This window comes from Ursus americanus, chromosome 32 (genome assembly GCF_024610735.1).
Source record: "Ursus americanus isolate L20-20 chromosome 32, mUrsAme1.1.p, whole genome shotgun sequence".
Lineage (NCBI taxonomy): Eukaryota > Metazoa > Chordata > Mammalia > Carnivora > Ursidae > Ursus > Ursus americanus.
The window spans coordinates 14,987,720-15,008,623 of NC_142158.1; the positions used below are offsets into that span (position 1 = coordinate 14,987,720).

Consider the following 20,904-nt stretch of genomic DNA (forward strand, 5'->3'; position numbering starts at 1 on the left):
ACTAACGGTCTTGTGAATTCTCTTGGTGGTGGTGGTGAATATTTGATCCTTGAAGCTGCGGTGAAAGTCCCAGAGAAGTATTTAAAACTCACTGAAGTCAGAAACCTAAAGCTCAATCTCCTGACTGGGCTTGAAACACTTTCCAAAACTTCATTTTACAAGCTCTCATTCTAAAAATGGTTCATTAATCCAAAGCCTTCCGTTTTATATTGTCACTACAGAGTTTGTCTGTCTTGTGTGGTTGTTGATTGCAAGGATGTTTGCTTTGCTTCTTGGGAGAGTCTATATTTGTCATGGTTCTACAGAAGGTTGGATACATTATTTCTAAGTGGTGTGTTACTTAGACCTGTAAGCGGCATGAGCAAACAAAAAGTTATTGTTCAGGATGACAATATGAAGCTTCATTTCTTTTATTTTTTAAAACTTGAAATGCATTTCTTTGAGACATTTTTTTAAACAATGTTTTTGTACACAGGAAGAGGAAGGTTCTTTGCAGGCTGTTGAGGAAGATGCTGGGAGTGAAATTGCCCCGGATGCTTTCTATGTAAGGATCAAGCTTATTTTGGGGGGTATCCCGGGGGGGGGGGGAGAGGGTGTGTGCGTGCCCTCTTTCTAGTTCTGTGTTTGCTGGGCTGTCAGCACATTCGTTCCTCAGTTGCTCAAGCCAGAGGTAGAGAAATCTTTGCTCCTTCTTCTTCCCTAATCTACATTCAGTTTATCACCATGCCTTCGAGTATCCTACCAAGATCATAGTCTAAACTATCTTGGGCCAGGTACTATTCTAGGTAGACAGTATTGAACAAAACAGATATAATTCCTGCCCTCATGGAGCTTACAGCCTGGGAGAGACAAAGAAACTGGTTACCAACCAAAGGGAAGGAATAGGAAGAAAAGGAAGAGGGTATCATCATGGAGAATTGAGAAAGGCACTTGCCTTACTTGAGATAGTCTTGGAAGACGGACCTAAAAAGGTGATATTGAAGCTGAGATTGAGGGTGATGAGCAACCAGCCAGGTAGAAAGTGGTGGGAAGAAGCAGTCTAGGCATAGAACAGTCAGTGCAAAGGCCCTGAGGCAAGGCAGAATTTGATTTTTTTTTTTTTAATTTCAATGTAATTTAACTTTGGTGGGGTTTTTTGTTTGTTTTTGTTTTTTTGACTTATTAGTAGGGAAGTCAGGCAGAAGAAGTTGACAGATCAAATCATGCAGAGCCCTGAAGACCAAGGCAAAGGGTTTGGAATTATTCTGAGTGCAGGGAAGCCAAGTGGAGTTTTAAGCAGGCAGAGGCCGGAGCTTCTGAGTCAGAGAATCTGAGTGTAAATCTCAGCTGGGTGATCTCGTGCACATTCTTAACCTTTCCCAGCCTTGCTCTTCTCCCCAGATAAAGAATCTGTCTTTTCAGGGTTGTGGTAAGGATTAAATGAGAACATCTGTGGAACACTCTTGGCACAAAAAGGTTCACTTAAAAATGCGCTAACTTAAAATATTCCATCTACATGTTTAATTTCAAATGCTACCTTTCCATTTAAATCAGTACCAAGAATATGTGGAATCTGGGGCTGTATACAGTAAAATGCCTCCTTATTAAAATAATACTGTATATTGGTAATTTAGCCTATAATAATGAACTGAATATCATATCTTTATAGCACAGATATTTAAGGAAGTGTCTGTTCAAATTATGTATTTAGAAGTAGGTCTTGGCTGATGTTCGGGTGAATTTCATTCGTTATGACAATTTACATACTTAGTCAACTCTCTGTAATTGTGGAATTCATTTTCTTCTATTCTGATCGTTTATGTCCCTTATAATAGGTTTGCATTTTTTAGTGTCTTAGGATTCCTAACATTACTGAGGATAAAGTCTCTTCTCCCACAGAGATCTGTACTTGAAGTGTAGTTCTCCCTCAGCCAGTGGCTCTCCAATTTAGCATGTAAGAGAACCCCCTGAAGGACCCCCCCAAGTGTTTCTGATTCCTAATCAGTTCCCAGGTGATGACCACGCTGCTGATAGTCCACAAACCACATTTTGCAAGCTGTCTTAAGCCAACAAGCTCAATCACTGGCTAAATGATTTACTGTTCAAGATATAACTATATTTATCCTCCATTACTTCCACATTGAACTATTGATGCTAGAAATAATACTTTGAAATAAATGTTCTTGGGGAAATAATTTACAAACTATCAACTTTCCAGCTTCAATCACTGATTATTGATGAACTCCATGATAAAGGATTTCAGAAAATAAAAGAATATTTTGAACAGAGAGCAAGCTACGTTCCTCAAAAATACAATCATCTTGTATTCTACCATCTTGACAGATCAATAAATAAGGCAAGTAAAGTTGTTTTTGTGGGGAGAATACCAATGTGTAATTATTTGTAAGGCTTCCCCCGCCCCACCCCCTGGCCAAGTTTTATTGAGGTATAATTGACACACAGCACTTTAAGGTGTACAGAATAGTGATTTGACTTACATGTTTTGTGAAATGATCACCCCAATAAGTTTAGTTAACATCCATCATCTATAGATACAAAATAGAGAAAAAATTTCCTTGTGATGAGGGGCACCTGGCTGGCTGAGGCAGAAAAGCAGGGGGTCATGAGTTCGAGCCCCACTTCGGGCATTGAGATTACTTAAAACCTAAAAAAAAAAAAAAATTGCGATAACTTTTAGGATGTACTCCCTTAATAACTTTCATTGTAACACTTTAACTTAGTGTGGTCTAATACCCAGGAACTGGAGAAAAATGAATTTCGGTATGTTTCGCTGTTGCTGAAATGTATTCAGCGATTCTTCATTGACGGCCTCAAAGAAGACGAGCCTTTGCTAATTCAGCAGGGACTGATCCCAAAGATAAGTGTCTTGTTCTAATTTTGTATGGCTTTGGGTCATTTAATGAACTGGGGTGAAACCAGTTATCTAGTTCGGTTGTTTCTGTTCCTTTGAAATCGAATTTGAAAAGAAATTGGGAATGATGCTTATTTCCTCTGTCAGTCAAAGATCAAGTTCAGTATAGGTTTCCTGATACATGCTGAGTGCTTTGGGAGTGTGCGGGAATGAGTCAGACCTACCCTCTTCTCCCCTTGACAAGCCAATGCTGTAATCGCATGTTTTAATTATTTTAGTGAATTTCACTTGGGAGTAGAGGATAAGTAGGGAGTAAACTACTATATACTCTCTCCCCCAACCCCCACCAAAGGCTCTAAAGCTATTTTAATAGACAGTAGTAACAAGATTGAATCTGGATAAATGATCAAATACTTCCCTTTGCCACAGCCCATTTTTCCGACTTCAAAACTCTCCGTTGAATCTGAAAAATCCAAGAGCAAAAATATTTTTTTGCTTATTCTAATTCATGCAGTGGTGACGTTTTATCCTGTTAGGGGTTAGCCACAGGGTAATATTAGGAGTGCCATGACAGTGGCATCTGAAAGCAAAGCAGAGTTTGCGGAGTCTCTTATTCTACCCCTCTTTTCACGAGGAGATTTTGCAGCCCTTAGATGCTTGATTGGTTGGTGAGGAGGTGAGGGAAGACAGAAGGGCAGGAGAGTGATCTGGCTGGTTCTAAAAGCTTTGTTTTTTGTTACCCCCCCCCTTCCGCCCCTGGACTCTAGTACCTGAAATTTATTAAGACCAGGTTGACTCAGGGAGATCTGTGCCCTTTTTTAATGGTAAAATACCTCTAACTATGTGGCCCCTCTACACCAGGCTTTCCCTAACTTCTCTCAGGGACTTTAAAACTGTTTGCAGGGCAGGGGTAGAGCTAAGGATTTTGTTTAGGCAAAATGTATATATTTCATCTTGCATGTAGTGCCACCGGACTCCCTCATTTACTTATTCCGGTTAACAGGAAATTGAGAAGAGGAGGTAAAACCATTTCAAAGGAAATAGAACAGGATGTCCCAGGGGTAACTTGGAACCTTAAGCTGACTTGTTATTGTTTCTTTGTTTTTGTTTTGTTTTTTGTTTTTGTTTTTGGTGGGGGGATGAGTTGGGATCTGCCCCAACATGAATTTTCTATTTAGATTTTAGAATACCCTTCCGAGATTTAAAGGGTCAGGTCAAGTTTCCGCTGGAGTTTTGAAATCAAATGGGACTTTCCATATTCCATTGAAATTCTAGTTGGTGATGGAAATTTCAAAACCAGAACTTAGGCACATTCTAAAGCATGTTCTGTTTCACGTAGGTTTCGGCCACGAAAAGTAGATTGATACTATTAAAGTGGATGGGACACTGGATTCTACACTTCTAAAGCCAATTATTTTTGCAGGTCAACACAAAATAAACTGGGAAATTATTCTCCCTAGAATAAGAATTTCCTAGGGTACAGGACTAAATACGTTCCTTTCCATAAGATCCTGGAGGATCAAGCAATGTGTCCTATACCATATACATAATGAGTAGTACCTATTACAACTGTAAAGAATGATTTTTGTCTGGCTTCTGGTAATCACACAGCTGTGGGGACATGTATGATCATGGCACATAAGTAGGTCCAGAGAGTGAATTTCTAGTCCCAAGTCTTGATCAAATAATGTGGCATTGCCTTCACTTCTCTGTATCTATGGTCAATATATTTTGGGGAGGGGAGAGGGGGATAGGATTTGGGGTTGTAAGTGCAATAGTGACAAAAATGTACTTAAAAGCGTAAAATTCGGGGCATCTGGGTAGCGCAGTCGTTAGGCGTCTGCCTTCGGCTCAGGGCGTGATCCTGGCGTTGTGGGATCGAGCCCCGCATCAGGCTCCTCTGCTATGAGCCTGCTTCTTCCTCTCCCACTCCCCCTGCTTGTGTTCCCTCTCTCGCTGGCTGTCTATCTCTGTCAAATAATCTTAAAAAAAATAAAAGCATAAATTTTGGGGTATGAATATAGGAAGGAGGAAATACCACCTTAGCGGTGAGTTCCATTGTATAGAAGGCTTTTTTTCCCCCCTTAAGCTGTTGGAGAAAAGTTTGCCTCAGAAGGTGGATGATTTAATCTAACACCCATCTTCGCCTGATTTGAGAACAAAGAAACATCACTTGGAACTTAGAAGTGGCCTTCCCCCCTGCTGTGAATTAGAATCTCCTGGAGCGCTTAACAAGCACTGCCTGGGTCCCACCACCAGAGATTGTGATGTACTGGGTCTGTGACGGGTCCTGGGCATCACGGTGTTTCAAAGCTCCCCAGGTTTTCCTAAGGTGCAGTCACGGTTGCGAATGGATTGGTTTGTCCACGGTCCCCAGCTGGGGTGTTTTGGGTTCTTGGCTCCAAACTGGACCAAGTTTCCAAGGCTCGCTCCGATGACCGTTTTTCATTACAAACTCCTTACTACGCGTTCAATTGATAATTTCAAACTAGGCATGCAGAATTTTTTTCTTTATACGCAAAGATGGCCTTTGCTTTATGAACAAATGTTCTTGGAGGGTTTTCATAAGTTTATTTTAAATCCTACTATCCTAGCCATTTCATATGAACGTGGATATACGTTCCTACAGGAAACAAATCCCCAGTTAGCTGGAAGCTTTTGACAAAAGACAGACTTGAAGCATATATATTGTACTAGCATATTTCTGGAGCACTTTCCAAATTCTGTATTTCCTTTGATTCGTTTGTTTTCTGCAGCCTCCCAGATGACAAGACTTGCTGTTGTGTTGGGAGGCTCATTTATCTCTTAATCTTTAATCACTAGCTCCTATATAGGACTTTCCAGTATCAATCCTGGTCAACTCTTGCTGGTATCTGAGAACTTATTAGTACAACTCTTTAGCAGTAGGACTTCATTCTGGAGAGTTCTAGGTGGAGGTCTTAGAGCTAGGTCTAATTGAAATGTTATAGAAACCACTCTTTAGAACTATTTTGCTCTAGTAAAGGATTTATGAAACATTATGGAATAGGCAGTAGTTATACAGTCCCAGAAGGTTCCATCAGTGTTTCTTCTCTTGTGTACCTGGTTTCCTGGTTTGAAAAAACAACAGAATTTCTGACCATGGCAGATTCAGCGTCCGACTCCTCCCTGGCTGATGTTACAGAAGACTTCTTTGATACAGCCTTGGTAAGGATGAGGGTGGATGTCTCCCTGAACAGAGATACCGTTGATTACTTGCAGGAATCTTCAAGTTATTTATAAAACTGGTGTTTTCTAAGATGTGGGTTTTACCAAGACTCATATTTTATTAAAATATTATATGAAATAGAAACCATGTCTAACCAATGCTATAGAAAAATGAAGCTGTTTATTTTCATGCGTACATTATTCACCTGTTTAAGGATGATAAGCTGATGTTTTTAATCTTTTAAAAAAAATGTTATTATGTTAGTCACCATACAGTACATCCTTAGTTTTTGATGTAGTGTTCCATGATTCATTGTTTACTTATAACACCCAGTGCTCCATGCAATATGTGCCCTCCTTGACACCCATCACTGGGCTAGCCCATCCCCCTCCCCCCTCCCCTCTGAAACCCTCAGTTTGCCGATTTGCCCTCAGTAAGCTGATTTTTAGTAGTGATTGGAAGTCAAATAGGATTTCTCAATTATTTTTTTTCTACTAATGAAAGTCAACTCCTGCCTGTTAGAGAAATATCAGCACTAATGAATTAATACAAGCTTTGCTTTTTCCTCTTACTAGATTATTTCCAGGAGTAGTAGTAAAGGTAAGTATATTATTTACCACTAATCGGCTATTTACTCTTCTTTAGACTATTCTAGTATAAATATTTGTCTAAATGACCTATAAAAGTAAAACGGTTTCAGTATTTGGATTTATTGACCATCTCAGGGTAGTCCTACGGCAATGCAGAGATTTTGTTATAATGTCTTGGTTTGCCTGAGGTCCATATTTTGTCTTAAATATTTTTAATGAGGGGCGCCTGGGTGGCTCAGTTGGTGAAGCGTCTGCCTTAGGCTCAGGTCATGATCCCAGGGTCCTGGGATCCAGTCCAGCATTGGGCTTTCTGCTCAGCGGGGAGCCTGCTGCTCCCTCCCCCACTCCCCCTGCTTGTGCTCTCTCTGTGTCAAAGTCTTAAAAATATTTTTAATGTAAGTACAGTTGACCTATAGTTTCAGGTGTACAACAGTGATTTGACAATAACGTACATCACTTAAAGCTGTCCACATGAGTGCAGCCGCTGTCATCATAGGGCATTATTGTGGTAATACTGACTTAGTCCTCCTGTCTGAGAAGGCACTCGAAGACCAAAAAACAAAGCAGGCACACCCTACTGTTGACAGTTTTATTCAGGATAACTTACTGATGGGGGTTGGAGGGTGGGATCAGGCAGACAAATGATCCCTGAGCTAGGCAGCTATTGGCTGCCAAGTCCGGACCTCAATCCCCAGCTTGTAGAGAGCGAGGGGCATGGTGGTCAGGTCTCCGTGTAGTCCTCTCAAGTGGCGCCATCTGTGCGCCAGAGGATCTGTACCAGCTCTCTGCAGAGGGGCCTTCTGTGCGTTGCTTCAGGGAAAATCGGAAGGAGACTGTGCATTCCAGTCAGATCACACCTGTCCTCCCTGGGGCATGGAGCGTGGAGCTCCGAGGCAGGTCATTGTGCGGAAACGAACCAGACAACAAGATGGAAGAGGAAAGATGGAGTTAGTGTTGTCAGCACTCCTACAGCTGTACTTCTCATCTCTGACTTGTGACAAGAAGTTCGTAACTCTCCCTCCTCTTTATCTACTTTGCCCATCCCCCCACCCACCTCCCCTCTGGCAACCACCTTTGTTCTTTGCATTTAAGAATCTGGTTTTTTATTTGTTCATTTATTTCGTCTGGATTCCACATGGAAGTGAAATCATCTGGTATTTCTGACTTATTTCACTTCTCATAATACCCTCTAGGTCCATCCATGTTGTAAATGGCAAGATCTCCTTTTACGTTTGAGTTATAGTCCATAGTATACACCATATCTTCTTTATCCACTCATCCACTGATGGACACTTGAGTTGCTTCCTAGTTTGGCTGTTGTAAATAATGCTTCTATAAACATAGGGGTGCGTGTATCTTTTCAAATTAGTTTCTTTTTCTTTGGGTAAATACCTGGTAGTGAAATGACTAGATCATTTCATCTGTAATTTTTTGAGGAACCTCCATACCGTTCTCCTGAGGGGCTCTACCAGTTTACATTCCCACCAACCACGCACAAGTGTTCCCTTCTCTCCACATCCTCACCAACATCCACCTTGTATATTCCTGCCGCCTTTGTTGTAGATTGACTAGGTGAGTAGGAGTTTATCCCTGGGCTCTCTTCTGTTCTATTGCACTATGTATATATTTCTGTGGTAGTACCATACTGCTTTGATTACTGTAGCTTTGGAATATGGTTGAAATCTGGAAGCATGATACCTCCATCTTAAGATTGCTTTGGCTATTTGGTATCCTTTTTGGTTCCATACAAATTTTAAAATTATTTGTTCTAATTCTGTGAAAAAAACCATTGGTATTTTGCTAGGGATTGTATTGAATTTGTAGATTGCTGTGGGTAGTATGGACATTTAAACAATATTCTTCCAATCCATGAGCACAGTATATCCATTTATTTGTGTCTTCAGTTTGGGTTTTTTTTTTTTGTTTGTTTGTTTTTGTCTTCCTGTTCTTAAAGTACAGGTCCATCACCTCCTTGGTTAAATTTATTCCTAAGTATTTTAATGCAATTATAAATGGGATTGTTTTCTTAATTTGTCTTTCTGCTAGTTCATTATTAGTGTATAGAAACACAACAGATTTCTATATATTAATTTTTTTTGTAGCCTGCAAATTTGTGCATTTGTTTTTTGATAGTTTAATTTTCAGCTTTTCTGCCCTTCTTTAAAAAATTTAATTCCAGTATAGTTAACATATAGTGCTATATTAGTTTCAGGTGTAAACATAGTGATTCAACAATACTATACATTACTCAGTGTTCATCATAAGTAGACTCTTAATCCCCCTCACCTGTTTCAACCATACCCCTGCCCACCTCCCCTCTGGTAGCCATTGGTTTGTGCTCTGTAGTTAAGAGTCTGGTTTTTTTTTTTTTTTTTTTTTTTTTTTTAGTTTTTTCCTTTGTTAAATTCCACATAGGAGGGAGATCATATGGTATTTCTTTCTATGACTGGCTTATTTTGCTACACGTTATACTCTGTAGAACCATTCATGTTGCAAATGCAAGACTTCATTCTTATGGCTGAATCTCTCTCTCTCTCTCTCTCTCTCTCTCTCTCACACACACACACACACACACACACACACATCTTTATCCATTCATTTATCAGTGGACTTGGGCTGTTTCCATTAAAGTGGTTATTGTAAATGCTACTGTAAACACAGGGATACATACATCCTTTCAAATTAGTATTTTTGTATTCTTTTGCTAAATACCCAGTAGTGTGATTACTGGACCATAGGATACTCCTACTGTAAAGTTTTTGAGGAACCTCCATACTGTCTTCCACAGTGGCTGCTTCAGTTCACATTCCCACCAAGAGTGCAGGAGAGTTCCATTTTCTCCGCATCCTCACCAACACTTGTTGCTTGTGTTTTCAGGTTTAGCCATTCTGACAGTTATGAGGTGATGTCTCCTTGTGATTTTTTTGATTCGCATTTCCCTGATGATGGGTGATGTTGAACATCTTTTCATATGTCAGTTGGTCGTCTGTATGTAGCCTTAGGAGAAATGCCTATTCATGCCTTCTGCCCATTTTTCAATTGGATTATTTCTTTGGTGTTGAGTTGTATAAGTTCTTTATATATTTTAGACACTAACCCTTTACTGGATACATCACTAGCAAATACCTTCTTCCATTCAGTAGGTTGTCTTTTAGTTTCATTGGTTGTTTCCTTCACTGTACAGAAGCTTTTTATGTTGAAGTTCCAGTAATTTAGTTTTTGCATTTGTTTCCTTTGCCTCAAGAGACCTATCTAGAAAAATGTTATGGCTGATGTCAGAGATCTTACCGCCTGGGCTCTTTTCCAGGGTTTTTATCATTACAGATGTCACATTTAGGTCTTGAATCCATCTTGACTTTATTTTTGTGTATGGTGAAACGAAGTCATCCAGTTTCATTCTTTTGCATGTAGCTGTCCAGTTTTCCAGCAGTAGGTGTTGAAAAGACTAGACTGTCTCTTTCCCATTGCATATTCTTGCCTCCTTTGTCAAAGATTAACCATATGATCATGTGTTTGTTTGTGGGCTTTCTATTCTGTTTTATTGATCTGTATGTCTGTTTTTGTGCCAGTACCATACTGTTTTGTTTACTACGGCTTTGTAGTATAACTTAAATTGTGATGCCTCCAGCTTTTTCAAGGTTGCTTTGGCAATTTGGGATCTCATGTGGGTCAATACAAATTTTAGGACTATTCTAGTTCTGTGAAAAATGCTGTTGGTATTTTGATAGGGATTGAATAAATCTGTAGATTGCTTTGGGTATATGGACATTTTAGTATTCTTCCAATCTATAAGCATGGAATATCTTTCCATTTGTGTCCCCTTTAATTTCTTTCATCAGTATTTTTTTAGTTTTCAGAGTACAGGTCTTTCACCTCTCTAAGTTTATTCCTAAGTATTTTGTTTGGTGCAGTTGTCAGTAGGATTGTTAATGTTTCTTTCCTGTTGCTTCATTATTAGTGTACAGAAATGTAATGGATTTTTGCACATTGATTTTTGTATTCTGCAACTGTACTGAATTAATTTATCAGTTCTAGTTTCTTGGTGGAGTCTTTAGGGTTTTCTATATAGAGTATTGTCATCTGCAAATATTGTGTTTTAGTTCTTCCTTTCCAGTTTGGATGTCTTTTATTTCTTTATGTTGTCTAATTGCTGTGGCTGGGACTCCCATTACTATGTTAAATAAAAGGTGAAAGTGGGCATCCTTGCCTTGTTCCTGACCTTAGGGGAAAAGCTGTTTTCCCCCCATTGAGTATGATGTTAGCTGTGGGTTTTTCAGAAAAGGCCTTTATTATGTTGAGGTGTTTTCCCTCTAAACCTACTTTCTCGAGGGTTTTTAAAATTATGAATGAGTATTGTACTTTGTCAAATGCTCTTTCTATACCTATTAAAATGCTTTTATTTCACTGATGTGCTATATCCCATTGATTTGTGAAATACCGAACCACCCTTGGGTTCCAGGAATAAATCTCACTTGATCAGAGTTAGTGACTTTTTTTTTTTTAAACATATCATTGCTTTCTTTTTTTAATAATTTTTATTATGTTAGTCACCATAGCAGAAATTGACAAGGCAAGGAACAACAATTGCTGGAGAGGCTGTGGAGAAAGGGGATCCCTCCTACATTGTTGGTGGGAATGCACGTTGGTACAGCCACTCTGGAAAACCGTGTGGAGCTCCCTTAAAAAGTTAAAAATGAGCTACCCTCTCATTGCTTTCTTTTAACATTGTTTTGAAGATTTTTGTGTCTGTGGTCATGAGAGACAATTGACTTGTTCACTCTTGTGGGTATATGTGGCATCTTTATCTGGTTTTGATATCAGGGGAATGTTGGCCTCATGGAATAAACTTGGAAGTTTTCCTTCCTCTTCTATTTTTTTTGGAATAGTTTGAGAAGAATAGGCATAAATTCTTCTTTTTTCTTTCCACTCCCCTCCTTTTTTTAGCATGAGTCAGGGTGGAGGGGGGGCCGGGAAGAGAGACAGAGGGGGAGAGATAATCTTAGGCAGCCTCCATGCCCAGTGCAGAGCCCATCACCAGGCTTGATCTCATGACTGTGAGATCATGACCTGAGTTAAATCAAGAGTCAGATGCTTAACCAACTGAGCCACCCAGGGGCCCCAGTATTAACTCTTCTTTAAATGTTTGGTAGATTCTCCCGTGAAGCCATCTGGTCCTGGACTTCTGTTTTTTGGGGGAATATTTGGATCACTAATTCAATTTCATTGCTGGTAATTAGTTCAATTTTTTATTTCTTCCTGATTCAGTTTTGGAAGGTTATGTTTCTAGGAATTATCCATTTCTTCCAGGTGGTTCGGTTTGTTGGCATCTTTTTTTTTTCTTTCTCTTTTTAATAATCGTCTTACAATTGTTTGTATTTCTGTGGTGTTTCTTTCACTTGTGATTTTGTGTATTTGGGTGTGGAAGAGTTTTTGTTGTTGCTGTTAATGAGTCTAGCTAGAAGTTTATCAATCTTGTTGGTCTCTTCAAAGAACCACCTCTTGGTTTCATTGATCTGCCCTATTTTTTAGTTTCTATTCTATTTCTGCTCTAATCTTTATTCTTTCCTTCTGCTGGTCTTAGGGGTTTTTTGGGTTGTCTTTTTTTTTTTCTCCTAGCTTTTTTAGGTGTAAGGTTATGTTTGAGATTTTTCTTCTTGAGGTTGGCCTATATTGCTATAAACTTCCCTCTTAAAACCGCTTTTGCTGCATCCCAAAGATTTTGGACCATTGTTTTCATTTTCATTTGTCTTTATTTTAAGTCTTTGATTTATTGGTTGACTCATCCATTGTTCAGTAGCATGTTGTTTAACCTCCCTGTATTTGTGCTCTTTTCAGATTTTTTTTTTTCTTGTGGCCACTTTTTAGTTTCACAGCCTCATGGTCAGAAAAGGTACATGGTAGGACTTCGGTCTCTTTGAATTCGTTGAGTTGTCTTGTGGCCTAATACATGATCTATTCTGGAGAATGTCCTGTGTGCACTTAAAGAATATATATATTCCACTGTTTTAGGATAGAATGTTCTTTTTTCTTTCCTTTTCCTTCCTTTTTTTTTTTTTTTTTTTTTTTTTTTAAGATTTTATTTGTCAGAGCGCACAAGCAGGGGAGTGGCAGGCAGAGAAGCAGTCTCCCTGCTGAGCAAGGAACCTGATGTGGGACTTGATCCCAGGACCTGGAGATCGTGACCTGAGCCAAAGGCAGATGCTTCACTGACTGAGCCACCCAGGCATTCCAGGATAGGATGTTCTGAAAAATATCTGTTAAGTCCATCTGGTCTAGTGTGTCATTCAAAGCCACTATTTTCTTGTTGATTTTTCTGTCTTGATGATCTGTCCATTGATGTAAGTGGAGTGTTAAGTCCTCCGCTATTGTATTACTATTGATTACTTCCCTTATGTTATTAACTGATTTATGTATTTGGGTGCTTCCATGTCGGGTGTATAAATATTTACAATTGTTATATTGTTGGATAGTTCCTTTTATGATTATACAGTGTCCTTCTTGGTTTCTTATTAGCCTTTGCTTTAAAGCTAGTTTTTTCCTATAGAAGTGTTGCCAGCCGAACTTTTTACATCCATTTGCATGATAAATGTTTCTCTATCCCCTCACTTTCAATCTGCAGGTGTCTTTAGGACTGAAATGAGTGTCTTGTTGGCAGCATATAAATGGGTCTTGTTTTTTTTTCGTTTGTTTTTTTTTTTTAATCCATTCCATCACCCTATGTCTTTTCCTTGAAGTGTCTAGTTCATTTATATTCAAAGTAATTATTGATAAGTATGTATTTATTGCCATTTTGTTACTTGTTATAGTGGTTTTTATGGTTTTTCTGTGTTCCTTTCTTGCTCTCTTCTCACAATTAGTTGTCTTTAGTGATATGTCAAAACTAGAAAGGAATTCGAGTGTATCTATTACTAGGTTTTGATTTATGGTTTCCATTAGGTTTGTATAGAACATCTTCTGCATACAATGGTCTATTTTAAGCTGATAGTTGCTTCAGTTTGAACCCATTCTTTATTCCTCTCTTCCCACCCCTGCTCTGTTTTAGATATATTGTATCCTATTTTGCATCCTTTTGTGAGTCCCTGGACTGATTTTTTTTTTCTTTTTCTTTTTTTTTTTTTTACAGGCATACTTATTTTTACTGCTTTTGTGCTTCCTTGTTTTATTATTCTTACTTGTGGTCTTTCTTTCTACTCAGAGTCCCCTTTATCATTTCTTGTAGGGATGGTTTAGTGGTCATGATAGTTGGGAAACTCTAGCTCTTATTCTGAAAGATAGCCTTGCTGGATAGAGTACCATTGGCTGCAAATTTTTTCCTTTCAGCACTTTGAATATATCCTGCCACTGCCTTCTAGCCTAAAAAGTTTCTGCTAAAAGAGCAGCTTAAAACCTTGTGTTTTTAAAAAACATATATGTAACTATTTTGCTGCTCTTAAAATTCTCCTTATCACAACATCTTGCCATTGTAATTAGTATATGTCTTGGCGTGGACTTCCTTGGGTTGATTTTGTTGGGAGTGCTCTGTGCCTCCTGGATCTGAATGTTTCCTTCCCCAGATTAGGGAAATTTTTAGCTATTTCTTCAAATAGAAGTTTCTGCCCCCTTTTCTCTCTTCTTCTAGCAGATTTTACTATTGTGTGTGAACAAACTGGCTCTATAATTGAATCTACTACCTTAATTATATGATTACTTTTTACTGTGAATTTTTTTCCTCTTATAATTTTCTTCAAGTTATGGCCTTTTCTTTCTGCTCAGATAATTCCCTTTAACCTTTTTTGTAAGGCTGGTTTAGGGGTGATGAACACCATTAGCTTCTGTTTGTCTGGGAAACTCCATCTCTTCTATTCTGAACGATAATCTTGCTGGACAGAGTATTCTTGGTTGTAGGTTTTTTCCTATCAGCACTTTGAGTATATCATTCCATTCCCTTCTGGCCCACAAAATTTCTGCTGGAAAATAAGCTGATGGCCTTGTGGGGTTTCCTTTATATGCAGTGGTTTTCCTTTGGTGCTCATAAAATCCTGATTTCTTTTTGCCATTTTTAGTATTTATGTGTCTTGATGTAGATCTCCTTGGGTTCATATTGTTAGGATTTGTTTCCTCAGTCTGGATGTCTGTTTCCTTCTTCAGTTTAGGGAAGTTTTCACTTATTTCTTCAAATAAGTTTTCCGACCCTTTCTTCTCTTCTAGGATTCCTACAATGTGAATGTTACTATGCTTGATGATGTTGCTGAGTTCCCTTAACCTATTGTTATTTTCATTTTTTGCCATTCCTCTTGATTCTTTTCCATTACCCTGTCTTCCAGATCAGTGAGCTGTTTTGTCTCCTCTAACATGCTATTGATTCCCTCTAGTTTTTTGTTTGTTTGTTCTTGTTACTGAATTCATCTGATTGTTTTATATTTTCTATCTTTGTTGTTCTCACTCTCATCCACTCTTAAGTCCAGTCAGTATTTCTACAACCATTACTTTGAATTTTCTATCGTATCGCTTATCTCAATTTCTTTTAGCTCTTGTGCTGTGATTTTTTTTTTTTTGTCCTGTTCTTTCATTTGGGACATATTCCTGTTTCCTCATCTTGTTTTTTCTATGTGTTAGGGAGGACAGCTATGTCTCCTAGTCTTGAAAGTAGTTGCCTTGTATAGAAGTTCAGTGGTTCCCCGTAGTGCCATGCCCTCTGGTCTTCAGAACCACATAAGCTAGGGGTGTCTCCTCTGTGGGCTGTGTACAGCTTACTGTTGTGTCTAGCTGTGTTTGTTTTCAGCCCAGTCAGCTACAATGACCCACTTTGCCTAGTGTGGGTACACTGGGGAGGGTTTGGTCCATGCAGCATTGAGAGGCCTGTGTAAGGCCTCTGGGATGTAGGTGGGTAGGGTCAGCAGTCAGGCTAGTTGTCTGCAGTTAGCCGCTGTGCGCGTGTATGTGCGTATCAGAATGACCAGCCTTTCTCCCTGTGTGACTCGGAGGCTTTCATTGGGGGTGGGGGTGGGGAGGAGGTTGGCTGTCAGTCTAGGTATCTGCAGTCAGACTCATTGTAGCAAGCACACCTAATGGCAGGGCTTTCTCCCTATGTGACCAGCTAAAAACCTTGATTGCTAGAACCGTGGGCAACTGGTGTGCGGGATTATCTCCTCTCTCCAGGGCAGTGGTCACTTTGGAGTGGTGCTGGTCCCCACACCCATGGTGTGGTGTGGGGTAGGAGCCACTTTATAGGGATAGCTGCTGAGGCATGTGGGTTGGATGGGGCAGGTCTGTAAGGGAGGCCTGGGGGTGGTGCATGTGGTCCTAGCAAGATCGGAGGAGAGTGTCCCTGTGGGCTCCCATAAATGTTCAGCTACGAAAGCTGAGGGAGGGGAAGAGAAATGGTGCCCACCAGCATTACTGTTCTTGGAGAAGTCTCCTAAAGATTCCTGCCCTTCCACCACATATTCTGAGATTAGTAAATAAACCTCTTCAATGTATGCCCCAGCTACTTTTAAACTGCTGCTTTCGGGCCGTGTCTCAGGCCAGGTTATTTATTACACTGGCTCTTTGAGGGTGGGAACTCTTTCATAGAATTCCTGTTCTTTTGAGTTTTTGTGATAAGTCACACGCTTCTTAAATCTTTGTTTCCTGGAGGAAGCACTTTTTTAAAAAGTCCCTTTTCTGCTACCTAATGGCAGTGTTCCTCTTTCCCTTTTGTAGGGCTGTATTTGTTCTCTTTACTATGTAAATGAAAAGACTGACATCTGATAGCTGCTAACTAACAGGGTCCATAATGTCTTTAGGATCCTCTGTGGTCCTTCTGGGCTGTGTTCAAATCTTCTCAAGTTTTAAACTGGCAGGCAAGTTGTTGGCACAGCTCCTAGCTAAACTTCTGGTTTCCAGAGGTCATCCAGCAGTATCAGTTTGGCTTTTCTTGATGGAAGAGGAATCATGTTTATTTCTCTTTTCTGGTTTGGGTTCCTACAATTTCACGAGTTCTATGGGGGGTAAGTATATGACGTGCAATTTTGATATATAGATAGGTTCAAATATGATAAACAATCAAAATAATGCTATGACCTTACCATAAATCTTTGTACTTTTCCTAAGTGTGTATGTTGTCATTTTATATCTTAACATAATGTACATAAATAAAATCATAAACAGTTTAATCATAGAGGATAATCACATACCCCCCCTTTTTTTTTTTACTATGTACTGACCTAAAATAGTTTCTATCATTATGCTGTTAAATAAAGGCTAATAATTTATTCAACCCTGCTTCTGTTAGCCTAAGACCTTAAATTTTTTCTTAAAAAATACACCAATCTAAGAACAGAAAACTGCGTGCAGTAGCTACCCTTTGTACAACTGTCCCTCAGTCTGAACAAAACAAAGTAGCTTTACTTGAGATGGAGTAAGTGTAACCCCGTGTCCCACAGTCACGCTTTGTGTGTGCTGCTGTTGTCCTCAGTGAGGGTCTGTGCGGTGCAAGGGTATTCTGTCCCTGTTTTATAGCCCAGATTGTTTTAATTTCCAAAATGTTTACTGCTCTGCTGGTTTTTCCAGTCTTTGCCTCTTCCTTTTTCATGGGAGTCGTTTACTTATTCTTTTAAGCATCAGTTTGATTCTTCTAAAATTATACTTCCAGGGAAAATCCAGATATTGGAGTCCTTCATATTTACCTTAGGATTTCTGGTGACAGAAAAGACTGTAAATCATCTGATTCAACAGGAGGTGAGCTGCAAATAACAAAACTGGTAACAGCTGCTCTAAAGACCTTAGAGAGGGCTGTGCAGTAGGCCTCCGTGTTTCTTCCCTGTAAATACTTTCTCCGACTCCAGGCTTTGAAAACTTTGAACACCATTTTGCATACCATGCCTCAGGACCAGCGAAGACGACTCCCCTCGTTGGAAGGCCCATGTCGTCTTATGTAAGTGACCTTGTACTTGATTATGGGATGATGTGAGGGTAAAACCTCGCAGGATTGTACTGCCTCTGTCTTTGTTCTCCTTAGACGTGATGCCTTCATTGCTTTCTTCAGTAAATGCTTTGTGTACCTACTGTATACAGGCACTGTGCTAAGCAGTGAAGGAGGACTAGGGGAAAAAGCTAGACTTCACTAAGTTCTTCTTTTTTGCTAATATGTTAAGTTTGGGAGCTGAGCTGCTTTCTTGGGCTAGAAGTTATTTTTCCCCTGTGAATGTGAATTAAATTCTCATGGGAGAATGTTAAGACTATAGACTGTGGAGCCAGACTGCTGGGCTTCAAATCCTGGTTTTGCCACCTCTCTTTGCTCACCTATCAAATGGAGCCAACCGTAATCCCTGATTGATAGTTATTATACAGGTTGAATCAAGCAACCCATTGAAAGTGATGAGCATGTTACCTAGTAGCAAATGTTCAAAGGCATTTTAGCTAAGCAATACAAATTCCAGTGGCATATCAACAATGGGGGAAAAAAAATCAGTGGATTTTTTTTTTTGATGACCTAGTTATAATTATGTGGTTCTTGGAATGTTGGAAATTTAGAGGTAAGATTGTAATGTGTGGCCAAGGAAAGAGCAAAACCAGCACCCTGTTCTAAAATTTGAACCTAAATGTGTTACTGTGTTAACAACTAACCAACATCATGTTCATATTGTGGGATGTCATCATTCATGTGACATGCAGCCACGACTGAGAGGAAGGGCAACCAAGTTCGTCATATTGTAGGCCTGCATGAAGTGATGGCGAGCATGGAGCTCACTGCTCTCCTGTTTGTTCATTTAACTAGTGTTTGCAGGTTGCAGTTTTTCTACTGAATATTTCCTAAAAAATATGTGACTAGATTAATCGTCACTCTTAATGTTATATTTAGAATTGGCAAACAACTGACCTGATTGTTTCTTGTAAGTTTTCAAACTAATCCTATGGGCCTGCCTGATTTTGTGTCCTAGAAATTCTGGAATGTTCTGGACTTCAGGTTAGATATAAAATCTGCAAGCACAAAGCAGTGGTACTATTTTAAAGCTTCTTTTTAATAGTAACAAATTAATCTATGAGAAACTGCACTACAAGATTTCTTGGCCAACCTAGTCTTTAAAATGGGAGTTATTTCGACATTAAAAGACCAAGATCATACTTGTTAGCATTTAATTGAAATTGTTAAATAAATATATAATATGGGAGTCTGTTGTTAGATGTAATAGGGTTAAATTATTACATGATAAATGATAAACTTATCATTTTTTAAAAAGCAGTTCAAGAGCTCACTGGAAAGACTCACAGCCCCTACTGTAGCATTTCTTCCAGGTGTCAACTATGTTTTGAAAAAGATTATACAAAAAATATATTCATACAAGTTGGCGAGGTGACTATAAAATTGCAGAATCTTAACATTCGATAATCTTCAGACATCCTCTAATCGAATTCACTTTACAGAAGGAGAAATAGAACCCCTGAATGTATAATAACTCTAGCTTCTTTTAAAAAGTGCATTTAAGTCATTAATATATAATCTTTTCATAAAGATGTGTTCTTGACATTTAAGAAATTCTGATGCTGAATTTGAAATAATTTCAAAAACACACATCTTGGGGGGGGGGGTGCCTAGGTGGCTCAGTCCGTTAAGCATCTGCCTTTGGCTCAGGTCATGATCTCAGGGTCCTGCGATCGTGCCCTGTGTTGGGCTCCATGTTCAGGGGGGAGGCTGCTGCTTCCTCTCCCTCTGCCCCTCCCTTCTGTTCGTGCATGTGCTCTCTTATAAATCTTTTAAAAAAATCTTTAAAAAAATATATTTTGGTTTTAAAATTTAATGCCAATGTAGTAAAGTTTTATGTACACTTCAGTAAAATGTAATTTATCTAAATGTTTCAGGAAAGACCTTGCAAGGACAATCTTGACTGTGGGTGGTAAGAAGTATTTAGAATTTTAAATATTTGAGTATTACATATTAGACACTTGGGGGGTTTGTGAGCATCTTAGAACGATGGGTAAAAATTATGGTCACATAGGAATAGCACTGCATTTTTAATTTATTATAATAAGTTTTAGCATGCTGAAAGCCATAAAGAATAATTCATGAATAGTCCTCTCCTCACCAACTAACCTAGTCAGATCTTATTTTGGCACATTTACTTGTTGTTTTTTTTTTCCCCTTAAGTAATATAAACTAGTTACATATAAAGCCCCCTGTGTACATGTCCCTGATCCCACTCTCCTCTACTTTGGTAGTGGTAATCCTTGCCTTGGATTTGTTTTTCATTCAAAAGTATGTTTTCCTCCTTTTAGTCTATGTGTTCATAAACGACATAAATTTGTTTTTTTCCTAGTTTTTATTTAAATTCTAGTTAACATATAGTGTAATATTGGTTTCAGGAGTAGAAGTTAGTGATTCATCACTTCATACATCGTTTTCGCAAATTTTAAAAGCATTCTATAAATGTCCTCCTGTTGTACATATCCAGCAGCAACTTTGCTTTTTACCCTTAAAATTATTTGAATTTTAAACACGTTATATGTAATTTTTATCAGTTGTGAAATATCACAATTTATGTTGATTCTATTTTGTAGCATAAATATTTGTAAGCATGTTTGAGTTGCTTTTGATGAGTGTCTTAATAAAACCTGTAAAATGCAGGAGTAGCTTTTACTCATTCTATGCTAGTCTATTTAGATTTTCTGCTAATGTTTCTCATGTATTTAAGTAATAATGCGCTAGGATACATCTTACTGCTTATAACCGTAATGTACAATGCTAGTCTTCTAAGATGGAATTTCTTAGAACAAGTGCTCATCTGTAGAACTCCTTTTTTCCCTCTTTGGTTTATGCCCAACCCAGAATGAACTACCATGTTTTCAATCTCTAGATTATGACCAGCAGGTTGCTCTTTCTGAAGCATTGTGTAGACTGACCTTGAAAAAATCAAGGGGTGAGCTTGTCCATGAGTGGTTTGAAGATGATGTCATTGCTGAAGCTTTCAAAGAAATTAAGGATCGAGATTTTGAGACGGTGAGATTCCTGGTCATCAAAAGTCCATTTAACTAATACATATTAAACAACTTCAGTGTTTCCCTCAACATTGGGTTCAGGGGAGGGATTTTTCTTAAATTAAGAAGTGATTAAGTGAATAAGGAGCTGTTAAGCTTCCTGTTTCCCATTTATGTGAAATGACCTGAGGACTGTATGAACAGAATAACTGTGCGCCAAACATGGGCATACAGATAATACTTTGTAGGTAATTTGGACCAGAGACAGAACGATGTGAATATGATGGATCCAGTGCAAGAAAATGTCATGGAGGGGGAGCAATTTTCAGTGAATCTCAGATGGC

At 38.8% G+C, this 20,904-nt stretch overlaps 1 protein-coding gene across 1 annotated transcript in view; it reads left to right on the forward strand.

Annotated features, from left to right (window-relative positions):
- SYCP2L (synaptonemal complex protein 2 like) overlaps window positions 1-20,904 on the forward strand; it is a 106,447-nt gene that overhangs the window by 1,011 nt on the left and 84,532 nt on the right. The window contains exons 2-10 of the mRNA XM_087857982.1: window positions 476-544; window positions 2,198-2,335; window positions 2,738-2,857; window positions 5,933-6,037; window positions 6,614-6,638; window positions 17,241-17,326; window positions 17,434-17,522; window positions 19,448-19,482; window positions 20,440-20,582. Coding sequence (XP_087714108.1) covers window positions 476-544; window positions 2,198-2,335; window positions 2,738-2,857; window positions 5,933-6,037; window positions 6,614-6,638; window positions 17,241-17,326; window positions 17,434-17,522; window positions 19,448-19,482; window positions 20,440-20,582 — 810 coding nt within the window. The remainder of the gene's footprint in view (window positions 1-475; window positions 545-2,197; window positions 2,336-2,737; window positions 2,858-5,932; window positions 6,038-6,613; window positions 6,639-17,240; window positions 17,327-17,433; window positions 17,523-19,447; window positions 19,483-20,439; window positions 20,583-20,904) is intronic.